The following is a 20,622-nucleotide window of genomic DNA, read 5'->3' on the forward strand; positions in this document are numbered from 1 at the left end:
AATTTGAATGTGCATTCTCTGCATGCACTTTCCAAAGATGAAGCTCTGCAACTTTCAACAGATTCTTTTGTGTGTGTGTGTGTGTGTGTGTGGTGCTGGGGATTGAACCCACCCATGGCCTTATGCAAGTAAGGCAAGCAGTCTACAAACTGAGCTATGTCCCCAGCCCGTCCAACACATTGTTTAAAGGTCTGAGACCCCAACAGGTGGGCTGCAGTCTCCTTTTACAGGTGAGGAAAATGAGGCCGAGAAGGGATGACTCCTCTCGGGTCACATTGCAAGCTGTATCGGATAGTTAATAAACCATGCCAGAATTCTGAGGTGTCTCCATGATTTGAAAAATATGATTCAAATTTTATATTTCAAGTGGTAATAAGAATCACTGATACTTAGAAGCAAAACAGAGAAATGAGTTGAGTACAGAGGCTGATTTAAGATTATAACTCTTGCATAACTCTGACTTACTTTACAGGGTTATAAATATGCATTTAAGAATTTAACCTGGTAAAAGGTAATTTAAATCTTTTGCTAGAATATAGTTTCCTTTGAAAAAAGGGGCTTGCTGCTAAGAAGAAGTTTGAAAACCATTGATGAGTAGGAAGGACTCCAAGTTCACTCTTAACTATCTGACCTCGGGAGGACCTGGTGCCATGGGCATCACAAGATATAATATACTGCCAAGGGCTGCATGAGCTCAAAGTCCACAGAACCCTGATTTCCTTCCACTCAGGCCAGTGATTTGTTAACACACTCTGGTTATAAACACCCACTCAACTACCCTCATTTGTACTGAACTTTGGCTAGATCAGATGACCCCAAAGTAAAGTTTAAGGCTTGCTTAGGCATAACAGTTTTGAAAAACTTGTGATCTACATAAAAAACAACCAATGGTATAATGCATGTAAAAGGGATGGAGGTAAGCAGCGAGGATATGTTAAGACACCTTAGGAGGTTCTGGCATTGAAGAGATCTTGGTTTGAATGCCAGCTCTGTTCCTTACCACCCATGTGACTTTGGCTAAGTTTTTACTTTTGAACCTCAATGTCCTCATCTACAAAGTGGGGATAACAAAGTATTTCATGAAACTGTTTTGAGAACATACGTACAAATATTTGACAAGGCCAGGTGATTGGTGTTTGGTGCTGTACAAATGGAGGTCACCATTCACTCACGACAGTTCTTCAAAGGTCAGATGTTGCAAGTGAAACTCATTGGTTTTATGTCATTATTATTATTATTATTATTTTTGGTACTGGGAATTGAACTCAGGGACACTCAACCACGAACCACATCCCCAACCCTATTTTTGTAATTTTATTCAGAGACAGGGTCTCATTGAGTTGCTAAGTGCCTCACCATTGCTGGGGCTGGCTTTGAACTCACGATCCTCGTGACTCAGCCTCCCAAGATGCTGGGATTACAGGCCTGTGCCTGGTTTATGTCATTATTTTAAGTAGAAGTAGGTCTGTGTGATTATCTGAGTGACAGTAAGAAGTGGGTTCCTGTCCCACTTGGAAGAAGGCAAGGGGAGATGAAGCTGGACGAGGCGCTGTGGGGGTTATGTGGTTCTCAAACTCCTCAGGGAGAGTGTGGCCAAGGCAGACAGTCAGCTCCTGGGAGATCTGATGGGACACTTCTGAAAAATGAAATACACATATACTAAGTAGGCGTGGAAATAGACTCTCACCCAGAGAAAACGAGTTCAAGTGCACACACTTTATTATGTACATTTTTGGGAGGGGAGGCCGCGTGGAAAGATCCCTTGCACCAGGGCTCTCATCCCAGAGCTACCTATATGCGCCCCATCCCTGCCATGTAGCCTAATGGGCTAGGAATACACAAAGATGAAAAGCAAAGGTCATTTTGTATCTGCAGAAAGGGAAAGTCATGGAACCAAGAGCACTGTTGCTCTTCATCTGAGAAGACAGTCTCATCAGGATTCGGGGTTTCTTGGTCCTCAGTGGCCAAGGGTGAGCCCCCATCACAAAACAAACAATGCCATCATTCAAAATTCAAAATATAAATGTCCCGAGCTGAAAGGCTGCCTAGGCTTCTAATATAGCTGGGAACCTGGATACGGCATTAAAGGCTTTCTTAAAAATAAGATTGGAAATGGGGTGTAGGGGAAGGGACCATCAGAGGGCTTTTAGCTAGGGGCAGGAATCAAGAGTGGTGCCGGGAAAGGAAACTGTTATTTTTAGACTCCTGTAGGTGAATTTAGAGCCTCAGAGAGGAAGTGTCGCAAATGTCACCAGATAGCTGTCCAGGCCAGGTTGCTCAAATTTATAGGCACTTGCAAAATGGAAGGAGCTTCCTGATGTTACAGACTAAGAAACCGTGGTCCAAAGGGGCTGACCCCTTCCTCTTTCAGCATAGGCATATGTGATTGAGAAAGTACAACGAGGCGAACGAAAATCTCACATCTAACTTGACATCCAAAGCTTAACAGGGTCTGCCCCAGATCATTGGGAATTACATGCCCAATATATGGTGAATTCCTTGTACAGCTAAATGAATCGGATTGGTAATCAGAACATTTCACAGAGTACTACAGTTAACAGCATGCAGACAGGGAAATATAATAGTTTTCTGAAGACATTTATAAAAAAGTCTCTTAGCCCTTGGTGATTCAAATGCGTATATAACAATTGTTCATAGAACTTAGAAAAAACTTTTATTAAAAAAATCAGAACTATTCAAAACCTGATATATGAAAATAGGCAAAAGTGAGAAAAAACACATTTGTTTTTATGATCATATTGTTTTAGCTGGCTTGAAGGAGACCACGGAGGAATCATTTACTCATGAAGGAGGCTCAAAGAAGTTAAAAATGTATCTACTATTTTCAAAGGGACTGCCCAATAGTGACTTTAAAAAGTCGTTTTCACTGATCTTGACCACTTCCTCAAACTCTGGCAGTTGTAGACAAGAAAATACCTACCATCCAATGAGCATCATTTTGAAATATAGTCTGGGTTCAGAAAGTAAATGGACATTAGGAAAAATGTCCTTAAAAGATTCGCTAGAAGTAAGGCACATGCGGCCCAGAGGGGCTGGTTATAGCACAAGGACATCACTTTCTGCAAATCATGTATCCGCCAGGGTATCAGGTGGCAGTCCTGAACTATGCTCTCGCCTCTGGCCTGGCTGTTGAGAGAGGGTGCAGAACTACTCAACAGAAGTGGAAAGAAGAAGGACTTAACCTATTACAGACCAACTTACAAATGCAAGCTCTTAAGTATTTAAAACGGTAGATTATCATATAAATCACCAATCTTTCTCAGTATTTATAAGCTATCAATTCTTTCATCTACTTTTATGATCACTATACATTCTAAGAACCCCATAATCCACATACATATAGAAAAGGAAAGAGGGAGGATAATCAAGGCTCCCTGCCCTACTCTTTGTGAGCTGAAGGCTAATTTGGTCCCCTACTTCATCCTTGGCAGCACAGAGCTCACCTCTGCACTGACCTAGGTGGCTCAGCGTTTTGCCCCCATGATGCCTTGCAGCATATCTATGGGCAGAGGGAAGACAATAGTCGAGTTTTTCTCCGCAGCAATGGTGGTCAGTGTCTGAAGGTACCGGAGCTGAAGGGCTGCAGGAGACTCGGTGATAACTATGGACGCTTCTTTCAGAGCTCTGGACGCATTCATTTCTCCCTCAGCTGCAATAACCTATGGAGGAGGGAGGAGAGGTCAGCTTAGAAAACCCCAGGTGCCGTCTTCAAACTGGGGTACCTTAGGTGGTACCCAAAACTGCCCAGGAGTATGCCAGAATAGTTCCAAGGAAATCAACTCCTAGATTTCTAGATACTCAGCTTCTAGATTTGGTTTCCTAACTAATTTGCCTGAGGCTATGCCTGGCTCAAGACACTCTCTTTTACCAAGGACAAGTTACAATACTGTGTGGAGGTTGAGAAAGTGAGGGACTGTGAGGACTGGATACAAATCCTCTAGCAATCAGACAGCTTTCCAATGCTTTGATTTCAAAGAAAGAAAAGAGAATCTTACTGAACTGAAAACTGATAGATCATTAAAAAGTAAAAATATATTTTGACGAAAGATTGCTCTATGACTTTTTACCATGCACTAAGAATTGCATGTTACTTCAAACAAAACTTTACTTCTTATAAGTTTTCCTAGTTCTTATGTTTGTAAAACTAAAAAAGGGAATAAAATTGATGCTGAATTGTCATATTCTAGCAATAATAGCCATACACATAGTTATGGTTTAATTTCTCATTTGTTGCATTTAAGAGAACCATTTCTAGTAAAAAAAAAAATGTTTCTTATTTAGGAGAAACTCTGAAACATTTTTAGAATCTTATTTATAATCATAGGAAAAATTTTAAAATTAATTCTAACATATACTAAATGTGTCACAATACGGTAGTAAAATATACTAGGGAAAGAATGTCTGGGGAGGTGGAATGGAAATATAAGCTCAAGAAGAAAAAGACACAATATACCTGATGTTAAAAAGGGTGTATCCACATATTTTTTAAATAGGGGATTGAGTCATTATGTTGCTTAAATTTCATAGGATACATTTATAAGAATGATGTTAACAGTTCCACTTTAAAATGTCAATTTTTACAACATGCCAGAAATTAGATGCTTGGCAAGTACCTACATTGAAGATAAAAATTTTTACATGCCAATTTGAAGTGGAATATATAACTTTAAAATTCTTTAAGGGTTTATATGGGCAAATGTATTTGCAGATCACTGGATGGTGGAGAGAACAGGGGTTTTGGAGGGAGCTAATGATACTTAAGCTAAAATCCCAAATGTAACACTTACTAGTCGTATGTTCTCAGGGATTATTTTACATCCGAATCTCAGCTTGTTATTCTTTTTTTTTGGTAGGGGTTGGGATTGGGGATTCAACCCAGGGGCACTCAACCACTGAGCCACATCCCCAGCCCTATTTTGTATTTTATTTAGAGGCAGGGTTAGTGCCTCACTGTTGCTGAGACTGGCTTTGAACTTGGGATCCTCCTGCCTCAGCCTCCTGAGATGCTGGGATTACAGGCATGTGCCACCTTACCTGGCTCAGCTTCTTGTTCTTAAAACAAGACACAACTTATTCATAGGACCAGTGTGAGGAAGAAAGAAGGTATATAAAGGGTTACATGAATGAGTGGAAATTGCTACAAAAGAATGGCAAGTGACAAGCCAAGACCTGATCTTGGAATCCAACTATGCTTTAATTAATGCACACAAGATTTAGAATCTAAATCAAGGCTGCTAATTTCAATTCATAAGTCCTAGAAGAGGAAAAGGTGCAAAAATACCATAATTATCAAGATTAAAATTGCAGTTTCACCATGTTGTCCCACAGGGATCTCAAAATAAATACTTCATAGTATTTTGTGATTATCAGAATGGCAGCAATGCTCTTGTGCCCAGTGAGATTTCATTTGCTTATGCAGAAAAGTTTGGGGGCCTTCTAGGTATTAGTGAGCCCCTGCAGGAGCTGGGGGTAGAGGACAGCAACACTGGCTTCCTACAGCTCCTGGTCAAGTAGGGGACACAGAGCTGGGACAGACCTTTTCTTTCTAGTGTGATAAGTGCTGACAAAACTGTGATAAGTTGAACACTGTGAGGAAGAGGTGAACAGGGCCAGGGCTCCCAGGGCAGTGAAGGCCAAGGTGTTTGGTCTCCGTTCTGTAGATGAGTAAATTCATCAGTTCTAGCTGGAAAACACTGAGGGGTGCTGAATTTAGAAAGGAAGAGATTGGGAGCCGTTAGTGGAACTGCTTTTGAGGGGTCAGTGGGATTCACTGGTGTTGGGGACTGGGGACAAGATGGACTGGGGAGTGATGGGAGTGGGAAACAACAGTTTCCCAGTCTTAGAAGCTGACTGGGCATGGGGAGGGAGCGGACAGGGGCTGAGTCCCAAGTTTTGAGGTTTTGGTTGCACTGGAAGTGCCATTAACAGAAAGACAAGGGACAGTACTTAGTGAGAGAAGGGACGCAATTTGCAGGATAAAAACCTTATCAAGGCAAACCATTGTGTCCTAGCTAGCTCTGAGAAGGGGCGAGTGCCAGACACACTCAAAGAGAGCTATGTAACTGTACTCCAAGGCAAGCCTTACAGAGGCCTGCATGGGAACAGCAGGCTCTGATTTTTTTTCCATCTCATCTCATATGTCCAATTAGGCACTTTTTTTCCTCTGGACATGGACCAACTGCAAAGATATCTCATTTCCCACCACCAATCAATACACAATCTCTTGGCCGGGAAGCCAGACCACCAGGATGGGCACACATTTTGTTTGCAGAAAAGCTGCTCTAAGCAAGCTGCCAAAGACGTGAACATAACACCACAGGCTTTGTCTAGATACAGGCTGAGTACACTCCGTTCAGCAAAGCAAGCTCCTTGTGGGTGTGTGCGGCTTTTGCTAAGCGTGCAGTAACTGCACATCAATCAACACTCCATGTTCATAGATCATCATTTTATTTCTTTCTTTGTTTTTGTGGTGCTGGGGATGGAACCCAGAGCCTTGTGCACGCTAGGCAAGTACTCTACCACTGAGCTTCACTGCCAGCCACACAGATCTGACGTCTTAAATAGTAACCTTTTCACATGGGATATAATAGACTTTCCCACACAGACTACATAGACTATCAGCACTTGAAAAATCCTCAGATTCTATGAGACTGGCACTGCCTGTAACCTTCCTGAGACCAGGTGGGCTGGTCAGAGGGAAGGGAAGAGAAAAAAAGATCTTGTGTGGTTTTGCCCTCCATTCTTTCAATAGACCACTAACCCCAGAAATACAAGCTGGACAGCACGTGCCAGGCATTTTTTCTGAGAGCTATCAAAAGAAGGAAGGGAGCATGAAGCACCGTAGATGCTACATTCTGAGTATAGGTCTAAAAACTTTAAAAAGAGGTTTGACTAATGTGCAGTACAATGTGTGGAAAATTGGTCCTCTTTTGTATCTGGCTGCTTCTCCTCAAATTATGTCATCTTCTGCTATAATGTTCATTCATGTGACTCAACCACAATTTATCTCTTCACCTAGCAAGGGACATTTGGGTAGTTTCTAGTTTGTGTCAACGAGGCAGTGCTACTGTGAATCTCCCAGTGCCTGCCTTTTGGGAAACGAAAGAATGAATGAAAGCATTTCCATAAGATACATACTTACCAGGGTGGTATGCAAACTTTCAGTTTGGATAGATGCTACCAGACTCTTTTCCACACTGCTTGGACCAACAGACACTCTCCTGAGCAGTGAATTTCCAGTTCCTCTCCTGCCACTTTTGGTCCCTTTCTTACTCTGCCCCCCCCCTCCCCAAGCCATTCTGGTGGCTATCTAGGGTGGCATCTGCCTATAATTTGAATCTGCATTTCTCTGATGGCTAATTAACTTTTCAGGAAATTTTCTCTGACTTTTCATCTATAGGTTCTCCTAACCCCTCTCTCTGTTCCTCTGAAATTTATTTGTTGAAGAAATGATAACCCCCTATTTTCCATGAGAACATGAATTTATGCCCATGGCTTCTATTTTTGTTTTGACAATGATGGCAAACAAATTTCATTTTTTGGGCTAACTCCTAGCAGTTGAGGGTTGTTACTTAGAGTGTTACAGAAGGATTCTGAGGTCAAGCTTAGTGGAAAACATGCTGTGCTTAATTACTAGCACAGGAACAAGGGTGTGTATGTGTGCACAACTGGGTGAAGTATGTGTCACTTTTGGAAGACAGTTTCTGATGATTCTTCAAGTGCTGACAGTCTATGTAGTCTGTGTTGGAAAGTATATTATTTAATACGGTTTAGAAAAGGGGCTTTTTGATTAATGACAGATTCTAGTAAAAGCAATTCCTGATTTTCAGAATAATTAGAAACTAATAGGGAACATTTGATAACACTGTCATAAATATAATTAGTCTTTTAAAAGGGACAGGTGTGTGTGAGAACGTGCACATGTACGGACTGAACCCAGGGCCTTGTGCATGCTAGGCAAGCTCTCTACCACTTAGCTACATCCCCAGGCCTTTTTAAATTTTCATTTTATTTTTGAGACAGGGTCTCACTAAGTTTCCCAGACAAGCTTCAAATTTGTGAGCCCCTGCCTCAGTCTCCTAAAGAGCTAGGATCATGATGTGTGCTGCCAGCAAGCTTGGCTAGAAGTGACAATTTTGAAAGAAGATACTTGAGGATTCTTAAGTATCTTCAGGTTATTATCATGAACACTGATGATCACATTAGGAAAACCTAAAAATTATGATTAATAGAATATTCTGGAGGCAGCATGTCAAATGGGGTACTTTTCTATTTGGTACTAAGAAATTATAGTGACCAATTTATCATTTAAAGGGCATCCTAAGAGAAGAGAAGGACAGGGTTCTGTGGCAGAGTGGGGCTGAGGGGCCATGTTAGTATATGACTTTGCCCTTTGGCCAAAGTTGGATTGAAGAGAATCTTTCTTCTGCACGTGTGCAATCAGGACTGGTTGGCCTCCTTTACTGGTCACCTGTGAATGCAGGTGAATCTTGGAGTCAGATGTCCTCCCCACACAGCTATAGAGCGATGTGGGCTCAGAAATGGGATGACCAGCTCCCTTTAGTGTTAACGCCTTCTTGTTCCTGCATTGGGTTTTGGTGAGGCCTGACTCTACTTCCTATCTTGGGGTTTGGTGAGATATTCCTATATTGTTATACATTAATGTCTCGAAGGCAAGGATGGTGACAAAGAGAAAGGAGAAAGAGCAAATGTCAGAGAAAGGAAAGAAGAGGAAGAGGTAATAGGAAGAAGGAAGAAGGTCCTGAAAAGAGAGTGAAAGAGAAGACAGAGTAAGTGAGGAATGGATGACAACAAACTGACGTGATGCCCATCTGCTCTCAAACTGTCAATCTGCCCTTGACAGTGGGCTGAATAAAGTTGGAATAAAGAATAAAGTTGGGGCTCACTGTCATGAAAAAATGAGCTGACTCTAATAGAATGATATGTCCATCAGATATTAAGGGAAAAGAGCAAGGTACAGGGCACTATGAACCCTGTGACCCTGCTTCATAAAACAAACAAGCCAATAATGCAACAACCCAGTCAAAAAAACATCTCAGTACACTGATAATGTCAAGAGTGTGGCCTCTGGGGAACAGGATTTGGGGTGCTGAGGGGTGCTTCCACTTTCACTAAACACTGTGGAACTGTTTTGATGTTTTACAACAAGTGTGTTTTACTGTATTTGAAATTTAAAATTTCAGTAAGAAAACAAACTAAGGGCAAAAAGGAGGGAGGGGAAGGGAGGGGGCATGGGGGTAGGAAAGATCGTGGAATTACCCTAAGTACATGTATGAAGACACAAATGTTGTGACACTACTTTGTGTACAACCAGAGACATGAAAAATTGTGCTCTATATGTGTACTATGAGTTGAAAATGCATTCTGCTGTCATGTATAATACATAATAAATAAATTTAAAAAAGAAAAAGAAACTAAAATAAATAAATAAAATAATGAATAAAAGAAAAACAGCCCAGAAAACATTACCTTGGCTCGAGCCTCCCGGGACGCTTCTGCCTCGGCAGCCATAGCTCTCTGGAGCTGCACGGGCAGCTTCACATCCTTAATTTCCACACGCTCCACCTTTATTCCCCAGTCGTCGGTGGCATCATCCAGAGTACACTGTCAGGAGGAGAGAAGGCAAGTAAATGTGGTCAGCCCAGCCCAGCCCAGATGGCTGCACCCATTGGGATGTGGAGCAGATAAGGTGCTGGGGGAGAGTGGCAGAGGAAGGGTTAACCTGCAGTGGAAGGAATATGCTGGGGAGGGACTGGGTCACTGGAGAACTGACCCTGACTTGGCTGCTAATAAGCTAATGCAGGGCTTGGCATGCTTCTTCTAGCAGGGCCGCACAAGATTCGCTTCTTTGCAGTCTGGTCACAACTGTTCAACCCGCTGCTCCAGGTCAACAGCAGCCATGGGAATACACAAGGGAATGCAGGTGGCTGTATTCCAATGAAACTTTACTTTCAGAAACAGGTGGCCAGGCTGGGGGCTACACATATGACCCTAAGCTCATGTGTAAACCATATTACTTCTTTGTGTTTCACTTTCCTCCTTTAAAAAGGCAGAAATGAAACCATATTATTTCATAAGGTTGTGGAGAGTATCAAATGAGATTTGACCCACAATGAAGTCAGTACAAATAGTAAGAATTCAGTCTTTTAACTCTTTACTTAACATCTTCTACTCAAGCAAGATTGGGACTCACACACAGAATAAAGCTTCAATACCTGCCTGCCTTGCAGGACAACCTCTGAACTATTATGCTTAAATAAAAAGATTAATACTGATACAGGAAAAAAGAAATACAAAAGTATATGTATAAAAACGACACTTGTGTCAGGGTGTTATGAACCCATGAACTCTAAGTGTGAAAAGCATCTCCTTCCATCAAGCCTGAGGAACCTTACTATGAAGGTTAAAAAAAAAAAAAAAATAAGGCCAGATTCTCACACAACCACCAGCGCTTTGCTTTGGTTTCCAGTCTCTAGTGGGTGCATTCCTTACCTGCATGTTGTGTGCAATTTCTTCTCTGTCAGAGAGGATCTGAGAAAGGTTCTTGGTGCCCAGAACATTCCTGAGAGTAGTTTGTGCCAAAAGACGGGTGGCTGAGTCTGCGTTGGTGATATTTGCCACAGCCAGGGTGGCATTCTGAACGCGGTAATAGACCACCCCATCCACGCTGATGGTCACCGAATCCTTTGTGAGGATCTGCAAGATGACGGAAGCAATTCTACATCTGTCAACCAACCATTTCCTAATTGTAAGAAATGTTATCCATAGAGCATGGTAGAATGCTAGCTGATTTTCTTTAATAAAGTATCAGAAAGTTATCTCCAGAAACTTAATAAAACATACTCATTTATTCATTAAGTCCATTAATTCCTTCAGTCAGTCAACATACTTTGAGATGCCACTCAATAGCAGGAACCAGATTAGGCATAAAGGTATGAAAAATCTTGGCCACTACTTTTAAGGCTGTGGGGGAATCAAGGAGGCTTTAAGAGATGAGATGGGAACTTATTCACGCAGGGGTGAAAACTCAACTGAATCCACACATACTTTGTGATGCCAGAAATCACTTTTACCCACAACAAGCCTGAGAACTCCACATTATTCTCTGCATTTTTTTAAAGCCATCTTTCAAGGAAGATTGACTCTCAGAAGGAATAAATAAATGGAATGAATAAAAATGTTCTGAGGGTGGAGCAGCAAGGGTTCAAGGCAGAGAATCATGTGTGAAAAGACACAGAGGCAGGAGGGAGCCAAGTTCTCACGAACCACAAGTAGCACAGCATAACTGGAACAAAAGTGCATGAGGAATGTTTATAGGGCAAGGTCAGGGAAAGAATATATTCACAGCCAGGCACGGTGGTGCACGCCTGTAATCCCAGCAACTGGGGAGGCTGAGGCAGGAGGATTACAAATTCAAGGCCAGCCTCAGCAAGTTAGTGAGACCCTGTCTCAAAATAAAAAGAGCTGAGGGTGCAGGTAAGTACAGAGTGCCCCTGGGTTCAATCCCCAGTACATCAAAAACAACAAAACATATGTCTAGATTTACAGCTCGATACATAAAAATGCTTAACATGGCAGAACTCTGTTTTGAACTAAAATGTTTTCTGAGTGAGAGGCACCAGGAAAACCTCTCTGGGATTCAGTTTCCTCACTTATATAGTGAAGACTAATAACAGTACCTGCTTCCGAAGACCATTCTTTGAATTAGTGCATTAATCCATTATTCTACCATAATCTATTAACCATTTGAATTAGTGCTAAGAATAGTGCCCGACACGTGACAAGAGCTATCTTTATTATTATTTTTTTTCCTCTTAAATAATGATGCTAACCGAATTAGGTTCAACACTGACCTTGTTGGCTGTAAGAAGTTAAACAATGAGGAAAAAAGCCATTTCAATTTGTTTGGAATTCATCCCCAATACAGCAGGTTGACTTAAGATAGTTCAGCTTATTTATGAGGTTCAAAATCAATAGGTGTTTAGTAGAAACTGAAGTTCAAATTTTGAATTCCGTCCAGTGATATGCAGTGTCATGTGAGTCTCTTATGACCCTGGGGAGCACAGAGAGCTGTAGCTCTCAGTTGGCCCAGGACCATGAGGCAAAACACCCGATGACTCCCTGTAGCATAGGGGTTACTATGTGGCTCAGTAGGGTGGATGTCTTAAACGCACAATATTTTCAACTTGTTTATCGGGATAAAACTGGGCCATGTAAAGAAGCACCTGCAACTATGCAAAAATGGTCTTGCAACTTCAGCCCTAATTCAGTTATCTCTGACACAAATGCTTCAATGGCTCCCTACCACCTTCAAGACAAAGTCCTTTGACATCTGGCCCTATAATACCTCTCTGCTCCTGCACACTTCATATCAAGCCACATGTGGGTTCCCTGCATACACCAAGTTTGTGTCCCAAGGCCTTTATGCTAGTACTGTCCTCTGCTTGGCTGTCCTCTGCTCTGTCCCTCATAAAAAGAGACTGGCATGTTTCTAGTCATCATTCAAGTGTCCCTCTCTGTGCAACTTCCCAGCCCCACCTGCCAGAGTCAGCACCCTCCTCTGCACATCCGCTGCACTGTGCTGGAGTAACATTGTTTAATGGTCCCTCCACTTCTATAGTAGACTGTGCATTTCTTGGGGGAGGTTTTTCTTTGTATCTCCAGCACTGGCAGAGCGCTTGATACATGGCAGGTGGTCAGGAAGTGGGAGATGAACCAAATTGAAATGTGGTCTCCGGAAGAATGACGGGTGAAAAGCACAGGTGGGAAGTCCAAGCCCTGGACTGTGCTTCCAGCTCTCTGTATCCGCCCCCGCCCCCACCCAGGTGACCATTAGCAGTACTTTAAGCCTCTGACCTAGACATCCCTCTGTGGGGCTAATAGTAACTGCCCAATTCTACCCAAATTTCTGTTAAGATTAAATAAGGGGCTGGGTTTGGAGCACTTGACTGGCATGCGTGAGGCTGGGTTCGATCCTCAGCACCACATAAAAATATAAATAAAATAAAGATATTGTGTTGGGGGGGTGGGGGCTGGGGTTGTGGCTCAGTGGTAGAGCGCTCACCTAGCACATGCGAGGCCCTGGGTTCGATCCTCAGCACCACATAAAAATAACTAAATAAAGATATTGTGTCCAACTAAAAAATAAGTATTTTAAAAAAGATATTGTGTCCATCTACAACTAAAAAAATATTTAAAAAAAATTTTTAAAAAGATCAAAAAGAAAGACATTTGTGAACAAAGCCCTTTTGAAACTGCAAAAGAGCCGTGTAAATAGAAGGTAATTACAATCATGTTGCTATGTAGCTGTTTGGCCCTGCCAAGCATCAAAGCAGTCATCTTTTTTTTTCTGTAATCTAAAAATACCTATAACTTGGAAGAGAAATGAGGGATTTCAGTATATTACCATCTTGTGTCAAAATTATTTCCCATGATGTGATGAGAAAACGAGTGTCATTCCTAAACAGATTCCTGCCACTGCGACTCTGCCACAGCTGCTCTCAAAGCAGCAGCTTCTCGACTGTTTATGACTGTTTATGGCAGGCAGAGTGTTTATCTTCCTTCACAGTAAGTTCACAGGGGATCAGCAAAAGGAGAGCTTGCCAAGTTTCAATCCGCTCTGGCTCAGCAGCCTGCAGGGAGGAGAGCAGCTGGAAGGCAGAAGCTCCCAGCAACCCAGCCAGATGCCTGCACTGTTTACAGAGGAAAATGCCAGAATTCTCAGCAACCCTGGAAGGGGCTCCTTCTGAGAGTCAATCTTTCTTGAAAGATGGCTTTTAAAAAAAAATGCAGAGAATAATGTGGAGTTCTCAGGCTTGTTCTTAAAGATGTGGGTAAAAATGATTTCTGGCTTCATGAAGTATGTGTGGATTAAAAAGTCTGACCTCACCAACTATGTGGATCAGTACCAACAAGGGAGTCCCTGAGTGGGTTTCTGCCTTTTGTGACAAGAGAAGGCAATGTGGCCAGGTTCTGTCATCATGCTAAGGATCTGGCCTGTGGCCAGGAAACACAGACAGTACCATTCCATCCCTCTCTTCACCAGATTCACAGGTTTTTTTGTCTGCAATGGTGATGGTGCCTCCTGAAACATGGGTCCCAGGACAGCCATTGCTTCCCCAAGGCCAAGGTGGAGCTAATGTAGAATGCATTTAGCCCTGGACATGGAATCTGAAGGGCTGGAGTTCAGTCCTCATTCTGCCCTCTGTTCTGAGGGATTCTTTTGTCTCACTGCAACTATATACTTTCTAGGGATTCTGTTGTGTCAACTGTGACAATATTTGGAAAGTAGTAAAAAAAAAAAAAAAGCACAAAATAACTACCAATATATCTAAAATGCCAAGTGAATACTTCTCATTGTTTGGCTTCTAACCAATTTATCTAGAATAAAGTCAAGAACCTTAAAAAGGAAAAATATTGGGGCTGGGGTTATAGCTCAGTGGTAGAATATTTTCCTAGCATGCATAGGTCCTGAGTTTGATTTCCAGTATCACACATGCACACACAAAAGAATGATGAACTAGGACTGGGATTATGGCTCAGTGGTAGAGCACCTGCCTAGCATATACGAGGCACTGGGTTTGACTCTCAGTACCGCATATAAATAAATGAATAAAATAAAGGTCCATCAACAACTAAAAATAAAATTTAAAAAATATTAAACTAAATAGGATTTTCTACCTGAAACCTATAGAGAATTGTGATAGTAAAATCATGACAAGAATGATGGTTTTAAGCATTACACTTCCATTATCATTACACTGTTTTTTAATAATAATAGCAAGTAACATAGTGTTTGCTCTTTATTGGATGCTGTCCTAAGCACTTCACATATACTATCTCACTAGCTTTCATCATAACCCTATAAAGTTGACCCTACTATTATAACCTTCATTTTATAGATGAGGAAACTGAGACACAGAAAGATCTTGCTCAAGGTCATGGAGGTGGAAAAGGGGAAGACAGGACTGAAAGAGCATGCCTCTCAGTGGAAAGCACACTCCCACGTGATCCCTCATTTAGCCACACAGAAGACAGCCTCACCTCCTGAGGAGGAATGTCAAAGGAGATGGTTCTCATGTCCACTTTGATGAAGCTGTCTGTGCAGGGAAGAATAAAAAACAGACCTGCAAGAAAGATGCACAGAGCATAGAATCAACCTCATCAATGGAAGCCACCAGCCCATCTTAGTGCAAGAGCCAGAAGCCTGACTCCTCTTGCTTACTGCTCACTCTGATTGTCCCCACTAGGGCTCTATACCACTGCTGCTGCACCTCTTCCTTCACTTGGATCAGTGTGATTGCTCCCAAAGCCACCTTTCTCTCCCACAACCCATTTCCTAAGCTGCAAGCAGAGTGCTCTTTCCTAGGATACAAACCTTGCCCCATCCGTGCTCCTGCATGATCTGCTTGGGCTCACCTGCTCAGCCAGGTCCCTTCTCTTCATCTCCTGCATTCTGACAGGACTGAGCTGCAGTACTTCCTCCCTACACTGCTACACACTTGTTGCTATTTCTGCCGGGAACAGTCAACACCTTCATGTGCCTCGAGACTCAGCCAAGCTGTCACCCCCAGAAAGCATGGTGTCACCTATTCCTAGTTTGGGGCAGTCACTCTCCTCTGAGTTTCTGTCTTCTCAGGGCTCTGTGTAGCTACTTGATAATAGTACTTATCATGTAAAATGTACTAGCTGTTTCCTTCTTGGTGTCCCACTGCTAGATAATAAGATCCTTGAGGGGAGGGACCATGTTCTAGCCTCCCTTAAATTCCCAGAGCCTAGAATACACAGGAGCACCATCAACATCTGCCAAAGGAATAACTAAAAGACTTTCTCTGGTAGAATTCTCTGCTCAGACGTCCACAGCTATAGCTACTCTGGCTCAAGATAATCTTATCAGCTCCGATGATGGGGAACAATAGACTGGCTCTAGAACCGCTGCTACTGAAAGGCCACTTCTGCTCTGCTCCCTGAGAAATCACATCAGTAAAAAGAACTACAGTCTCCAGAAAAGCAACCCAGAATCCCGGGACTTACCAGGTCCTTTGGCTCCTCCTTGTAAAATACGACCCAGTCTAAAGATGATGGCTCTTTCATACTCTTTTATAATCTGGAATAAAAACACGGACGATAATTTAACATGAGTGCAAACATTTATATGCATAGCTTCTTAAATATATTTTTGTTCTAAAAAGGTTAGACGCTTCATTATTTCTTCCTCTATATCCAGATGATGTCTATAAATAATATGTTTGATGTTGTCCAATGCTCTCCAAGCATATTCATTTACTATTTTTGACTGATTATAAAAACAATAGACACTCATTGTATAAATCTGGAAAGTACAGAATAACATATGGAAATAAATTCTTTACCTTACTCTTCAGTCATTAATATTATTAATCAATTACTCATTTATTTAGAAAAAGAACTTATTGTTTTTCTTCCAATACCTTTGTTTTAATTAATTAATTTTTTTTCCAGTGCTAGGGATTGAACCCAGATGCCCTACCACTGAGCTACATTAATGTAGCTTTAAAATTTTTTTTCTTAAGGCAGGATCTTCCTAAATTGCTGAGGGTGGCCTTGAACTTGTAATCCTCTTGCCTCAGTCTCCCAAGTATCTGGGATTATAGGGCTGTGTCCCTGAACCCAACACTCTGATACTTTTAATTATAATAATACATTTATCTGAGAATGCTTGGAGCCTATGTTATATTTTTAGGATTATGTAAATAAAAATCATTTATCCAAGAATTAACAACTTTGTAGAAAAAAAAAAAAAACAGCATGAGAGCACTTTACCATGTGCCAGGCTCTGCGGTAAGTACGGTTTGGCACACTAGTTCATTTAACTGTCACACCTGCAGAGTAGATACTGTTATTTCTCCCATTTTACAAATGAAGAAACATGGCAAATATTTCCAAATGATTCCCTTTCCTGTATATGAAATAGTTTCTGATTACAAAAGGCAATGCGTGCCTCACATGGTAAACAGCAGAGCCAGCAGTCAAACACCGCCCCCCCCAACTCTGGAGAACTTGTTCTCAAAGGCCACCTCAAACCCCTGACCCAGAATTCCACCCGCTGCTCCCTGCCATGGCATTGGGGATGGCACCCAGGGCCTCCTGCATGACAGGCAAGCACTTGACCATGGAACTACATCCCAAGCCCTGGCCCAGAAAATTTTTAATGATGATCCACACAGACAAAGCAGGCTTACATAGGAAGGAGTTTAACCCCTTTGCTGATATGAGTGAAATGTTCTTTTACCTTTATGCACATCCATATTGATATGGGAAAAGTTATAAGCGTGAACAGGAATGAGACAGCCACCAAAATCCATCCACAAGGTCCAAGGCCTGTATTGGGGCTATCTGTTGAAAACAATAACAGAGCAGCTCTTCTCACTGTTATCAGCCTGATCACCCCCAGCTTTGTCCCTGCTATTCGTGAACCTCATGTGCTTGGCCTTCTGCCCACTGCTTCACACGAACTTTCCCGCTCAATTCCCATTCACCTCTGAAATGCAGGTATATTACCTTCCCTGGTCTACTTACCACCAGTACTTCCCCACATTACTCGTTACTTTCTCCAGCAAACATTTATTAAGCACCTCCTATTTCCTCTGCCCTGTGCTTGATACTAAAGCAGTAACAATAAATAAACTCAGTCCCAGCTCCCAAAAAGGTTCATGTACAGTGGGGAAGAAAGAAAGAATTAATTATAATCCTAGGGAGTAAGTATAGAGTATCTGTTAGGAATATCTTGAAAACACAGAACAGGGCCACGCACAATACAGGTGACAGTGGAGTGGGATGGTGGGGACAATGGGAACTGTTGTCCATCTGAGGGCTTCCTGAAGAAAGGAAAAGTATGGAAAAAAAGGAAGAAGGAAGGAAAAGGGCACTTGAGTCCAGGGTATAGCATTATATATATTATATATGAAAAAAATTGTGCGGAGCTTCTTTTTAAAAATTACACCAGCAAAATATGTCACTGGGTCTATGAACCATCATTTATTATCCATATCCTGATCTTCACAAAGGTTGCTTCTGATTCCCAACTACTGAAAATAAGGCTGTAATGAGCATTTTCCTACACAGTCTTCTGCCCACATTTCAAACTGTTTCCCTTCTCTGTGTGCGAAAGAGGGTATCTGTCTGGTTCCAGAGAGTAACACACACCCTACTGCAAAAAAATTCAGAAAAATAATAGTGAGAAAAGATACTCAAAATCTAGAGATAAGAAATGCTCTGGTGCATTCTTCTAAACCTTTTCCTTGTACATACAACCATATTTTAAAATCAAATAAAATCTGTAAGCTACTTTTCTCTCCCTTTGTTATGTTCTTTTACCTCCTTTTTTTAGCCTCTGTAGCTGTTTTGTACTTTTCCTGTTTTTGTTTTAATTCTTTATCAAAGTTACACTTGCATAATATTTAAAAAGTCAAACATTCTACAAGATAAATGAAAAAGGGCCGTCCCTGCTTGCCTCTTCCCATTTCTTCCATCTCAAAAGTAATTGCTCTTTTGGCGAAGTATTTTGGTATTTACTTTCATGCTTTTAAATAATGTGTGTGTGTGTGTGTGTGTGTGTGTGTATTTTTTAGTACTTCTTGCTTTATCAGTTTTTTAAAAGTATTTTTTTAGTTGTAGATGGACACAATACCTTTATTTTGTTTACTTTTATATGGTGCTGAGGATTGAACCCAGTGACTCACACATACAAGCAAGTGCTCTACTGCTGAGTACAACCCTGGCCCCTGCTTTTTCAGTTTTAAGAATTATCTATTAATTTTTCTCTATGGAGAAGCATTTAGTTCTTTCCCTTCTCCCTCCTCCACATGTACAAACTCACTCTTCTGTAAGTACATCATCATTTTGGTTACATGTATATAAAATGTTTCATTATCATGAATATGTAAATGCTATTCAAAGCTAACTCAGACAGTATAGATAATCAGCTTTCTTTTTTTTTTTATATATATATACCTTTATTTATTTATTTTTATGTGGTGCTGAGGATGGAACCCAGTGCCTCACATGTGCTTGCTAGGCAAGCGCTCTGACACTGAGCCACAACCCCAGTCCCTGATACTTACCTTTCTTTTCCTGTACAACTTTTTATTTTTACTTTTTGTAATGTTTGGTTTTCCCCTTGCTTAGTCTTCTAGGTACTTTTCCCTGTCCAACCTCAAGCCCTTCATCCTTGTCTGAATCTCCTTCCGAAACAGTCAGGTAGTCTACTGATATCTTCTTCTGAAGGAAGTCTCTGGGAGCCTGGTGCAGACTCCTCTCATCAGGTCTATACAGTCATCATTCTGCGACTGCCCTGTGCTGTCATTCTGGGAATTCACCTTTGCCTCTTGTGTTGGGTTTTGTATTTTCTACATCTAGTGTAGAAAATGATTTTCAGTTTGTTTTTCCTTTCTTGGAGACTATAGGAACTGAGAAGGCCAGATTGATTTTTTAAGGCTTTTCTGCCATTTTTTCAGGAGCTGTTTTGATGACACAAGTTTGACAAGAAGGGAAGAGGCAGGCCTCCATGTGTACTACTTAGAAGGAAGTGCAAAAAAGCAGTGAGACAGGCTTTGGAAAAACAGGAGACCAAGAGATATGCAGAGGGTGTAGGCCAGGAGCATGGGAGAAGAGGGGGCCCATGCTGGCTCCCAGGGCAAGTGCTCTGGAACACAGGATTAAAAAACAAAACAAAACAAAACAAACAAACAAACAAACAAAAAACCACCCACTGAGAACCTTGGTCATATTGAATTTGTAATTTTTGATTCTATGTCAGAGAGAGGTTAGTGTCCTCATGCATAAAGTAACATAAATTAATCCTGGAGGTTATTAAGCTATAGTTTTGGGGATACAGACATTCACTGAGCAAATATTCAAAGTTGGGCCTCTGCACTCTTGTGGAGAAAGCCCTGTCAGGCATTATCACAACTGATAACACAGGAGCGGATTGCAAGGGTGTTCTATACCCTAGGCATTGTGTAAAGTTACTTGAGACATGTGTATCATTTAACTCTCACAATAGCCCTGTGAGGCTAAGTATTTTAACCAATGATGTAACGAAGCAATCTCACTTTCCCAAGGTCACCTAACAGAGCACTGGGGATTCAAAGAGAAGTCACTGACTCCAAAGCTCCTGTTCTAAATCTTGATCTTTCACCACTGAATTGAAAGACCTCATTAGGGATGTTTTCAAGTTGGGAGCACTCTCTTGAGAAAGGGTCCAAACTGGGATGGCACGGCAGGAGTTTCGAGAATGAAATCTAATATTCTTCGGAGGAAGCCCTTTTAATTCCAGCTGTGCCTATTTATAGTAAAAGACAGATAGATTCAAGGCTCTGTGCCAGGCTCTGGTCTAGATTTTGAGTGAAACAGATTCCAAACAAGCAACAGATTGGCCACAAACACTTATCTGACAGCATTTGGTGCTTTCCAAACTACTGCCTCAGGTCTCCCATATTCTAGGCAAAGTATATAGCTCTGTGTCCTGGAATTACTACACTGAAGACCCCTGAGGGCAGAGATGGTTCTTTTCTTTTTTCTTTCATTTTTGGTGCTGGGGAT

The 20,622-nt window shown here is 41.6% G+C and overlaps 1 protein-coding gene across 1 annotated transcript in view; it reads right to left on the reverse strand.

Annotated features, from left to right (window-relative positions):
* Positions 1-1,701: 1,701 nt before the first annotated feature.
* Stom (stomatin) overlaps positions 1,702-20,622 on the reverse strand; it is a 28,922-nt gene continuing 10,001 nt past the window's right edge. The window contains exons 2-7 of the mRNA XM_005320917.5: positions 17,312-17,415; positions 16,075-16,147; positions 15,085-15,167; positions 10,534-10,737; positions 9,511-9,645; positions 1,702-3,680 (exon numbers count right to left, since the gene is read on the reverse strand). Coding sequence (XP_005320974.1) covers positions 3,486-3,680; positions 9,511-9,645; positions 10,534-10,737; positions 15,085-15,167; positions 16,075-16,147; positions 17,312-17,415 — 794 coding nt within the window. The 3' untranslated portion in view covers positions 1,702-3,485. The remainder of the gene's footprint in view (positions 3,681-9,510; positions 9,646-10,533; positions 10,738-15,084; positions 15,168-16,074; positions 16,148-17,311; positions 17,416-20,622) is intronic.

The sequence above is a fragment of the Ictidomys tridecemlineatus genome, chromosome 4 (assembly GCF_052094955.1).
Source record: "Ictidomys tridecemlineatus isolate mIctTri1 chromosome 4, mIctTri1.hap1, whole genome shotgun sequence".
Classification (NCBI taxonomy): domain Eukaryota; kingdom Metazoa; phylum Chordata; class Mammalia; order Rodentia; family Sciuridae; genus Ictidomys; species Ictidomys tridecemlineatus.